Source organism: Thamnophis elegans, chromosome 6 (assembly GCF_009769535.1).
Source record: "Thamnophis elegans isolate rThaEle1 chromosome 6, rThaEle1.pri, whole genome shotgun sequence".
NCBI lineage: Eukaryota > Metazoa > Chordata > Lepidosauria > Squamata > Colubridae > Thamnophis > Thamnophis elegans.
In genome coordinates, this window is record NC_045546.1 from 55,410,720 (window position 1) to 55,423,046 (window position 12,327).

At 39.3% G+C, this 12,327-nt stretch overlaps 1 protein-coding gene across 1 annotated transcript in view; it reads right to left on the minus strand.

The window, feature by feature from the left end:
* Positions 1–4,973: 4,973 nt before the first annotated feature.
* The window catches only part of TMPRSS2 (transmembrane serine protease 2), a 36,751-nt gene continuing 29,397 nt past the window's right edge, over positions 4,974–12,327 (minus strand). Inside the window, 5 exon segments of the mRNA XM_032220285.1 lie at positions 4,974–6,222; positions 7,582–7,734; positions 8,523–8,665; positions 9,408–9,503; positions 12,119–12,294. Coding sequence (XP_032076176.1) covers positions 6,211–6,222; positions 7,582–7,734; positions 8,523–8,665; positions 9,408–9,503; positions 12,119–12,294 — 580 coding nt within the window. The 3' untranslated portion in view covers positions 4,974–6,210.

Sequence of the window (12,327 nt, forward strand, 5' to 3'; positions counted from 1 at the left end):
AGAAATAAAGTTTGTCTTTCCTAAGTCTTGTGTGGACATTGACTTCTTCGCAACAGGTTACTCTAAGTAGCCAGGCTTTTGGCCAACTGGGAATATGCACAATTATCCTTCAGATGTCCCAGCTGAATGTTGAGAACTGGAGCATAGGAAATGCACATGTTATACATATCAACCCAACATGTATTCTGCTGCGCATGTGCAAAGGAATATGTCTGCGGAGCTTCTCGCTCCGGCACTTTTGCGGGAAAAAATACCAAAAGAAGGAGAAACCGCCCCCGAAATTGAACGAGAGATAGACCAGGGCACGAGTGATCTCTTGGGGGGTTTGGTGCTGGCAGCGGACTAGAGAGATATCGCTCTCAAAGGCTGCCTTTTAAGAAAAACGCCGATGCTGTTTGGGGGGCCACCCGGAAGACCGCCGCGCCCAGCTGATCCGAGAAGCACTTTGAAGACGCCGCTCTCGGGTGCCGTTTGGAAGGCATTGCAGCCCACTTGGTTTGGAGATGTTGGGTATATGTTTGGGGTGCTTTTACGACCCTGGCTGGCCTGAGAGGCCTCGATTTTCTTCCTCTGCTGGCTGGAGACTTCCCCCCCTCCCTCTGCTATTTCTCTCTTCCACGTCGGCTTCTCTGGTCGCTGTGGCCGTTTAGAAAACCACGAATCTCCCTTTTTTTCGGTGCGGCTTGGGTAGCTGGACCTCTAACACCAAAGCAGCCAGGCTCCCACTGCAGTTCTCTCAGCCGGTGAGGGAAGAGGCTCCTGTAGGAGAACGAACTCCAGGGGGCCCGAAGAAGCAAACAGCTGGGTCGCCGTTTGGGCGGCCCTCGTATGATGCCTTTGGGTGACATTTCTCAGCTTTTTCGGCATTTTCAGCTGCGCCTTCCCGACCTTGAGGACTGTGAGGAGTTCTTAGAATTGCACTGGACTATCCATCTTTTCTCTTCCAGGGAGAAGGCGGTCAGCCGGGGACAGCACTGGGAGAGAATGGGAGGTCGTTACCATCGCTATTATTGCACCCCCCCTTCCTCTCCCCTTGGTCTGGCCTCTCCTGTTAGTGCATTCTCTCCCCCACTGGGCCCTCGCCATTGTAGGGCCTTTTACTGTGTGAGACTTGACTCCTTCCTGAGAGTGGCTTTTGGACATTTTGGATTGTATTTTCATCTGCCCTCTTATCTGCACTTCCACCTGCACTTCCATCTATTATGTCCATCACTGCCTGATGCCGCCTCGGACCTGCTACCACAGACAGCACCACTATTGGACGAGTGGAGGGCACTTACAGTTTGCAAGAAGGCCCTCCCTCTCCCTCAACCACTCTGGACTTTCTTTGGACTTTCCCAGAATTTGCAACCTTTTAAGTAACTGCGCAACTTCCCTTCTTTTCTTTTCCTCTCTTTTTCTTTTTTCTTTTCTTTCTTCCTTTGTATGGGATATGCATATTGGACTTAATTCTCATTAACAGAGATGAATGATAGAAAGGTGTTGAAGCTATACAACCTTGGGGCAAGTGATCATACTTGAGAGACCGCCTTCTGCCGATTACCTCCTTCGACCGATAAGATCGCACAGACTGGGCCTCCCTCCGAATCCCATCTGCCAGTCAATGTCAACTGGCAACTACACGAGGAGAGCCTTTTCTGTTGCAGCTCCGACCCTGTGGAACGATCTCCCCGTCGAGATACGCACCCTCACCACCGTCCAGGCCTTCCGCGCAGCCCTCAAGACCTGGCTCTCCCAACAGGCCTGGGGATAAGTCTCTAATTTGCCCCACCCGAGTGTTGAATGTTGAATGCAAGTTGTGTTTTTATTATTTTATTTTGTTTGTATATTGTTTATTTTGATTTGCACCCCCTCCCTGGTGATTGTAAGCCGCCCTGAGTCCCCTCAGGGAAAAGGGTGGCCTATAAACCCAAATAAAATGAGAAAATGAGTGTTAAAGCAAAGGAGGAACATAATCAAAACAGGTACAGGAATTGCAAATTCTGTGGTCAGTGTGACTTGTGGACTTGGCAGGCTTGTAATTGGAGCTGCACAGTGGCTAGAAGCACTGTGGCTGCCTTGTAATTAGCCTTAATTAAGCCATTTCCTCTCAACCATTCCACCCTGTCCAAATCCGCAACCTGAGAATAATAACACTGACTAAGCAAATGGCAACCAGAGAATTTTAAGTGGCAACCAGGGAGAAGACTTTCCTTTAAATGAAGCTCTGGAGTCACAGAACATCCTCCCTGGGTAATTAAGGGTTTTATCTTTAATGTAGAAGGTCAGGGGCCCTTCATCTGAACATTTATATGAATGATGCTGTCTTTATTGTGCATTCTGGTTTGATATAATTTTTACCCCATTTACTACAATATCTATTTTTAAAGCTTTTGTTTATGTGAGAACCAAGTATAAATAATACTGGGAACTTTAAACATAGAATAGCAAGAAGTTTCAAATATTCATTCATTTGTTCATTTGTATAGCCGTCCATTTTGAATTGTAATATAATAAAGATGAAGTTAGACACATAGACAGACAGAGGACGGATTGATGGATGATAGCAGTGACATGCAGTAAGGTTAGGCAAGTGAGGCACAAGCCGCACCTCTCATCATGAAAAGAAAACAAATGTAAAAGGAAAAAATAAATTAAATGCTTGTATCAGTATTTATCTACTGATCTGTACCATAAAGTTATTTTCCATTTAACTTCATCAGTTTTACATTATTTGTATTAAAATTGCAGAATTTTCACATTTACGTTCAACTAGTCAGGCGAGAGCTTGTGGTGAGGCTGCAGCAAGCTCAGCCCCTCAGGCGAGAGCTGAGGTGAGGCTAAGCTAGCTGCTGCCTCACCATGGATGACTCTGCTTAACTGTTTTACATGATCTGTAATGAGATTGTATTGCTGTCTCTCTGTATGTCACTTTGAATAGTTTAGCTGATGTATATAATGTAAAATGGAGTGTTTTTTGTCAACAACTATGTGTAGAACGTGTTTGTTGTGCTGAGCGATCATAAAACGCCTAAAAAGTCAGACTAGGTGAGGCATGCAGTTCTCCTGACTCATAGTAGTAGGCGCTTGTACTTCCTGTGACTCAGCGGCAGCAGAGTAAATGACAGCCACAGAGCACGGCGACATCAAGGATGACTTTCTTCCTTGACTGTGATCGCCATCGAGACAGAGACTTTTAAAACTAAAAGAAGACAATGAAAAATTCTACCAACAAGTTATAGATGCTTTTGTTCAGAAGGAGCGGCGGATGGACTTCATTTATAAGTAAAGGTAAGACCCATAATAACTTCAATTTTTTCAATTAAATGTGCTTTTTTGTGTGCTACAGTATGTGTAAAGAATGCTGATATGAGAGTTTAAACATAACCCGTTAACTGCTGCCAATCAAATATTGGATAAGATAATTTGTAGGATTTTAATGTTTGTAAATCTGATTGTGATGACGTCAGTGCCTCACCAGCCATAAATCTCACCGCACGTCACTGGATGATAGATGATAGGTAGGTAGGTAGGTAGGTCTGCCAAGGGAAGATGTTGCATACTGCAGGAGCAACTAAGGAAAAACCTTGTCTTCTGGTCCCTGCCAGCTGACACTCTTTGGCTGGTGGGATCTGCAGCATGCACACTCTGCTCAATCTGGTTGAATAGGTAGAGACTCTTGGAAAAAGGCAATCCCTCCAGTATAAGAATAGCTAGAAATAAAGAGTTTATGAAGGCCTTTGAACCCTCTAGAACAGTGATTGCAAACCATAATGCAATGCCCCCCCGCAGGTCCCTCCACCTGCGTATGTGTATGACCTCCATTTTGGTGCTAGCAGATAGATAGTGCGCCCCCCCCACCCCCCTTTGATGTTAGCAGGCCCCCTTGAAGCCTCCTGGGACCAAAAATGATGGGGGTTGTGGTGCACACCTCCACCCCCCAATGTGTACATGACCCTCCCATACATGTGCACACAACCCCCCCACCCCCACACACGCATGCATGTCTCCCAGCAGAGACCTGGAAATCAATTGGCCAGTGGGAAGCATGCACGCATGCGCAGTGGAACTGACCTGGATGTTGGCTCGCATGCCCAGAGATGACTCCGTGTGCCACCTGTGGCATGCTATGCCATAGGTTCGCCATCACGACTCTTGAGGTTTTCATATCTAGGTTCCCTTCATGTGTGTTGAACAGCAACCTCCCATTACTCACCTCAGGCAGCATCACTAGTTGCCCTTTTCATTGGGAAGAGTTTTACAAGAGTTGAAATCCAAAGTGCCTTCCACCCACAAAAGCCTATTGAAATGTTGAATGTGCATTTGTATGTGTATGTGCATTTGGTATGTAAGCATACCAAATGTTCAGTAATATTTAGTTTTTGTTTTAAAAACATTTTTAAGTACTATGTTGAAACATGTTACTTGAACTGAAGAGAGAGCATCACTTTTGTCCAAACAAAAAGCAGAGAATGTTATTATACAATCTGTAGGAGGCAAACATCCATCTGGAAGAAGTTCAGTCCTAGATTTCTTGTCTGGAGTCTCCCCTGCTATTCCCATGTCTGTGCAAGCATGACTACCACTGGAAATATGGGAGGCAAGACTATCCCTATCCTTGGATCTGGAGACAGTATAGTCATCTCTGTCAGCAAGTCATCACTGATGTTGGAACAGAACTGACGAATCTGGGATGAAGCATGTTTTTGACCCTGTTCTTAACATCATTTAAAATATACAATTTGCTGAAATTTTTATGCATATATTTTGTTTATTCATCTTTATTCACTCTCCTTGTTCAGTTCTCAGTCATTTCAGGGAATATCTACACTACATTAAAGAAAGAAAGAAAGAAAGAAAGAAAGAAAGAAAGAAAGAAAAGGAAAGAAAGAAAAGGAAAGAAAGAAAAGGAAAGAAAGAAAAGGAAAGAAGGAAAGAAAGACTACAAGTCATACTGTATTTGTAAAAATATTTATTTTTCAAATACTTTGTAGATTAGACAAAGAATGCTGTACTTCATTTTTGAAACTTAAAAAATCCAAATATTTACTAACTGAAATTGCGGTGATAATTAATAATTATGCATGATTTACATTGATTTCACTTTATTGAAATACATTTAATGTTTTCAATAACCATTTCAATGGCACTTCATTGTATAAAAGTATTGCACTTCCAAAACTTGAAGTGAATTTTCCCACCAACAGATATATTTGAAAAAGTGCATTTCAATAGCAGCATAATTAGTTATGTCCAAATCATAGGACTCATAGAATTAAAATTTTACTACTGCAATAGCAGCCTTTCTTAACTGCAAACAGGATTTGTAAGAAAAAAAACAGACCAATACATTTTCCTAACCCATTCCAATTTTGTTACTGTTTTACAAAATGAGTAGAACTGACAGATTCAATTCAGTAATGTAATGCACCTTCACAAATAACTCTATTCTCTGCTATTGTTTTTCAGGTTCAGCAGCTGAGGAGGACCTATCTAGCACATCCACTACCACAGCAGGAGAATTATTGACATTTTAGAATACTTATTTTGTTCATATCTGCATCAAAGATATGTGCCTAGAAATTAGCATTTCTTTTTCTAGAATAAACTGATTTTGAATCTATCTATAGCATTTGGAAGAGACTATAATTCAAATTATATAGTTTCAGAATCATTACCTATGGGATAATAAAAATAATGAATACTTGAATACAAAAGATGCATAGTAATATTCATAAGAAAAAATCTTTCACACCTTATATCAAAATATTCATGTGGTTCTTTCTCATTTTTAAAAAAATGGGCCATCCAGCAGCCCAGATATACTCAACATTAATATCCTAAATATTAAACATCACTTATAAAAAATTGAGGTGCTGCATTTGATTTCAAAAGCAAAAACATAATTTATAATTTACAAACATTATTTTTAACTTTAAAATGAATGCCAACTGGTAGAGAATCTTCAGAAATAAAGGAAACCAACAACTAGTTGGTAAAAAGAAGGTGTTCGCCTTTGATTGTTAACATCAGATTCAAGAAATCAGGTTCTTCAACTGCTTGATATGGAACAAGATGGTCCAAATGGAACCAGTTTGCAAACATTCCCATTACAGTCTGCATATGAAGTGTTAAGGACTCAGAACTCATTTTGAAAGCATAACCAACGATTTAGAAGGAACAAAAGGATTTGTTCACACCCTTGATCAAAGTGAGCCAAAGGAAGCAGTATCATCTGTTTGCCCTGTTAAGAAAAAGAAATAAGGAAGCATATTTAAGAGATTCCTTTCCAAAAATAGTCAGTTTCAGGATTGGTGACATATTCAAGGAGACAATTGGAATTATAATAAGTCATGAACATCCAGCAAAATGAAGGGCCTTTTATATCCAGATATATGAACATATTTCAGCCTTGGATGTATGAACACAGAGCCATCATTTCTACATGGAATTTTAACTCCTGGTTATAATGTTTAAATCATAACCATTATAGGCAGTAGAAAAGAGTATATTTGTATGTATGTGCATGCATACCAGTGGTGGGGATTCAAAATATTTTTAGTGCCGGTTCTGTGGGCATGGCTTGGTGGCATGGCAGGGGAAGGCTATTGCAAAATCCCCATTCTCTCCCACCCCATTAACCTGCTTTCCAGCTTCCGTTCTCCTGTTCAGGCAACAACAGAAGATCGGCTGGGAGGCAGCAGGGGCGGGGCCAGCCTATTTTGCTGGTTCACCGAACTACTCAAAATTTCCGCTACCATTCTCCAGAACTGACTGAATACCACCTCTGATGTGTACAGGCACCCTCAAGTCAATGTTGACTTCTGGCAACTGCCTGGACTAGTCCTTTATTTTTCTTGGCAAGGTTTCAGAAATGGTTTGCCATTGCTTCCTGCCTACGGCTGTGAGAAGTGACTGGCACTAGCCTAAAGTCACTTAGTGAGTTTTGTGGCGTAAGACAAGATTAGAATTCAAAGTCTCAATAGTTTCAGGCCTGTAGCCTTAACATTACACCAACTCGCTTCCCAACTTATGGTCATGTAATTGTCCATTGACAAAATTTATGTGATAAATGAAGTCAAAGGATCACATGCCAGGAAGAGGCCACATGTCAGAGAAACTGACAAATTTAATTCCTAGAGGTGGAAAGGAAGATACCAACATTTTATGGGTTTTAATATGCATGCACTTATATTTTGCCACAATAAATTAAAATAAAGTTACAGACACAGGTATAGGCATGGATATATCACTATGCAAGGACACGAATGGGAAGATATAAAGCCTGAGAAAGAGTAGCCAGACCTAGGTACCCAAAGTAAGTTCTAATTTTTGGTTAGGGAAAGTCAGCAGATAATTCTCTTGATCTTTTTCTCTAATGAGAAAGCATGGGAAAAGAAAAGTGTGAATGAGAGCAAATAGGACAAGGCAAGCAGTTGTACAAATTGCATGGAATTAAAAAATATCTTCCTCTAGACCAGCATTTTTCACCACCAAGTTTAAGATAGGTGGATTCAGATCTTTCAGTTATTATGTCATGCTTAAGAAATGAAAAACCATGAAAAGCATGTTATATGCTCTACCACATATTAGACAAGTTACCTGCATATTTCGGTAAATCCATTCTGTGAACATAGTAATGTTACCATAAACTCCAGGTCTATATTGAGTAGCACAGCCTGTTCCCCAACTTGTGTCACCCACTAGCCACCACAACATATTCTTCATGGTTACCAATGGACCACCACTATCACCCTAAAACAAAACACAAGGCATAAACATATTGTAGTATTTCTGTTTCAATGAATTGAATAAATATCCTATCTGAGGAGGTATAGGTGGTAAGAATCTGAAAATATTTCCAACTAAAATATTACAAATTAAAAAGCATTTATCAAAGGAGGCTGGGTATATATAATGAAAGGCTATCTCCTGAGTTTAGGGCAAAGATTACATGGAATGCAAAATAAATGACTGATGAAATTAATCTATATTAATAAATTATTAAGGAGAACTAAATATCAAGTGCAAGTTTCTAATCTGAAGTGGCTGAGGCTGCAGACTCTTCCAAGTAAACATTTCTACTGTAAATTGCTGAAAGACTTTTGTTGAATGACATGTCGCAAGAGGTCTTACCTCCAAATAATTAAGAATAAAAAAGCAAGATATAGACAGGAAGCTATAAAGAGGGTAGGAAATATGTTTTATATTGGCATCCATTATATTATTATTATTTATTTTTGAAGTATGCATTCTCTTAATTGTAGTAAGCTGTAACTCTTAAGGCATCCTTACTTCCTCAGCTGAGTATGATCACTGTTCGTGAGGCTGGAGCAAGAATTGTAAGATACCCAGAGATAACAGACAATAGCAATAAGAGAATTGTTACATGGATTGTTTTTTAAGTTTTTCTAATGTTCTGACTAAGAATTGTAGCCTCCCTATTTTTTATTAATGCCTACCTATTTTGAACTGTCTTATCTTGCATCTCATTACATGCCTTTGCAAACTAATATTAAAGTGCTTCACATTTCATAAGTTACCTGACAAGAATCCACCATTCCTTGTAAGTAGCCAGCACATATCATAGTAGGCAAAACAATTCCATTATAGATATATCTTCCATTACATATAGATGAGTCTATCAGAGGTACAGTTGCTGCATTCAGATCCATTGAAGTATTACCTGCAGTTGGAGAAAGACCCAAGAATTACATATGAAAAGGCAAATACTAAATTTTCTCAAAAAACTATCCACAATGATGAAAAGTTCCTGGGCAAGACACATCTTGTTTTAATTTTCCTATATATTTTATTGTTGTCCATTTTAGCCCATTCTTCTTATTTTTTTTAAAAGCAAAGTTGTTTAACGTATGTGGGCTCATTCACAGAAATATATGTGAAAATGTAAGTTGGTCATCAGTAGTTATAGATATTTCAGTTGATTTTGATGTGATTCACACTGGATCAACATTTCCCAACTTTTCCACATTAAGAACTAAGCATTTCCTTCCCCTTCTCCCTCATCCCATGTGTGAAAATATACGTAAGTACTTGAGATTGGATTGTATGAAGTTTCATGAGCTTAGTTTTGGAAATGATTACAAATTCCTCAGAAACATTGATATTTAAATTTTAATACACTTCACACATCCACTTATTTGAATTAAGCATGAAATATGTCAGGCACAAGGAGCTTAAGATCTTGTAAATGTAGCCAATTCATTTCCCCATATCATATCCCAGCATGGACTCCTCACTATTTTATGATGCTTAGAACCCTCAGTTAACTCTCTGCCTTAAACTATTTCAAAGAGTTCAAGAACATGGTGGTGTGATAATTTTTTAATGGAAAGAAAACGCCAGCTCCATAATACCAAAGAACTGGTAATAATTAACAATGAAGTTTTAATAGCAGTTCATTTTACCTCCTTGGTATTTAGCTCCCCATCCAGATATCCAACACTGTTGGTTAGTCTCAAACATCATTCCAGCATTGGGCAAACAAACTGGTCGTATAAAATCTTTGAAGCAAGGACATGTTGTTAATCAGTAACTATGACAAAAACCAGAACTTGATAGGAAACCTTTATAATTCTAAACCTGAAGATTGTAAAGTACAGTCTTGGGCATTTTAGATACACTAAAGCTCCCACAGACAAGGAATTTAGGGTTGTCTAATGTCATATCAGCAATTATACCGGCTCACTCAGAAACAGACTGCTGTGCATCGATATGTACAGTATACTAATGGAATTCCAAAAGCAGCCAAAAGCATCCCAAAACAAATTCTAAAATTTGCAGACTGTCAGACAAAGCTGCTGGTCAATGAGATGAATGCCTATAAACTACTGCCATCTCCCAATCCTCCAACTGACAGTGTGGCTTGATGGACACAACTGGGAAAGATCAGTCCCCTTCTCTTCTTCTCCATAAGAAAAGTCAGACCTCCATTTTTATCGAAAATTAAATCCTAGGCAACAAATATTTTACTAGCAATTAAGTTGGTTTTACAAAACAGAACTTTTAAATTTGGGAGCCCTCAACCTTTTCTTGGTTAAACAATATGAAAGGAAAGTAGCCAAATAAGAAATTTGCTCCCCTTTTCTTCAAAGGATCAAGCTCTCATAAGTAATATTTTATTGGTGACTCCCAAATTAGTTTAATACTATTATAATCTTAACAACTTTCACATTTCATTGTGTTAAGATCCTCTATATCATAACCGCCTATAATGCATTCTTACATATTTGTTGGGAGTGCTTTAACAGAGATTCTGGCATTGAGATCAAGTGACCAATGGAGGGACCTGATGGTTAAAATTATGGAATGCCAAGTCTACAAGCTTCCTGGTCACTTATGTTGTTGGGAAACAAAAAATCAACCTTAACTTTCTACAAAGACCAATACATAATATCTTCTCACATATCTATACATACAATTAATTAAAATTAATATGGAATAAATCTGTCCGCCTCCCTCCCATCATAAGTAGTCTCTGTGTTGTGACCTGTCAGCGGAATCAGATGAGGAGGAGGCGTGGAAGTCAGGGTGAGAATCAAGGCAATCTGAGAGGTCCGAGGGGGAAGAGGGAATGAAGCTGTCAGAGATAGAAACAGAGGCAGAGCTTGGGCCATTCATCAGCCCTCAGATGGAGAGTCAAGAGGTCTGGAGGTGGCTGATGAGGAAGAGGAGGAACAGCTGGGTCCAATGTCTGACACGTGGATGCACAGAAGGCAGAGAAGAAGAGACCAGTGGGAAGCTATGGGACAGTCCTTGGGATGGAAGAGCCACTGCGGCTAGCGAAACCCCACCCTAGCTCTGAGGATAAAAGACAGGGGGCAGAAATGAATAGGTGTGGCAGACAACTATTCACCTCCCTGCTGGTCAGCCATTGATAGCCTGACTTCAGAATCCTGTTTGGAAATTATCAGAATTCTTCTTGAAATGAGAGAGAGAGTGAGTGAGTGAGAGTGTGCGTGTTTGTGTGTGTGTGTGAGAGAGAGAGAGAAAGAGAGTGTGTGTGTGTGAGTGTGTGTGTGTGTGTGTGTGTGTGTGTGTGTGTGAGAGAGAGAGAGAGAGAGAGAGAGATGAAATATGAATTAAATGTTTTCCTTTGGTTGCTTTTCTTATCACAATCAATTAAGAAAGAAAAGATGGCAAAGCCACCCAACGGCTTCATATTAAACAAGGCAAAATAACCAATATGTTAGAATAATCCATCTTGAAGCTCTCTCTTTGCTTATATGGGGAAAAAATGGGAAAACATCCGAATCCAGAGATTATGGTAGAAATTTCAAGGCTGCCAGTATTTTCATAGCTGCATTGGTGAGATATCTGTTTAGATATGCTGGAAGGAGAGCAGAAAGGGAGAGAAGAGGGACTCCTGGTGTGTTGGGGCCATTTCAAAGGGAAAAGGAGCGAGTGTCACTTTCCATAGGACTTAGAGATTTGTTAGCCTGCTGTGAGAGAGACAGGGCTGCTGGTACTCCTAATAAAAGGCATGTTTAGTTAAATACAGAGGGCTTGTCATTCTTTGGGAGCCGGGTCACAACATTGTATCTGCACAACAGTTACACAGTTACTTAAACGTCATAAATCCACTAATCATAAAAATAATTAGGGTGCACTCTCAATATTATCAACTATTGCAGAATGTAATTGAAATAAATGTGCATCATTTTGGTCAAGATTTTATGCTGGATGTTTTCAAAGCAAGATACATCTTATTAATTTAATAAGAATACTGAGGAAAGTACTATAACAAATAACATCTAATGAATTGTTTATATATTTCTAAAGATGGGAACAAAGATAATTCTTACCATGACATAAAAATTATATATAATTTTTTTACAATTTTCTTGCAGACACAAATTGAATTATCCTGTGACATACCATCATAACATGCTCATCAGACTACATCTATCTAATCCAGCCTAAAATCTTTTATGAACATTAACTATGGACAAAAAAACTAAACAAAAATAAATCACATTTTACTTTACAAAGTACAGCAAATTACTTTGACTTGTTTTATTTAATGTAATAAGAGTTTCATGCTATGTTGATTTCCACAGCATAATTGAGTTTCTAATAGTGAGATTTATAACTTTTCATCAAGGAAATAAGTACGTACCATTAAAACTTAGAGGAGATTGTAGCTTCATAAGAGCAACATCGTTATTTTTGGAAGTTGAATCATAGTTGGGATGAGATATTATTCTGGCTACTCTAAATCCCCTTGAAGGAATCATTTCTAGCTGTTTCAGAATCCCTGCATAAACCTTCCAGTAGGATGGATCGGAATGTTTCCTAAAACCAGAATGCAGGTCAGGAGTTATGTTC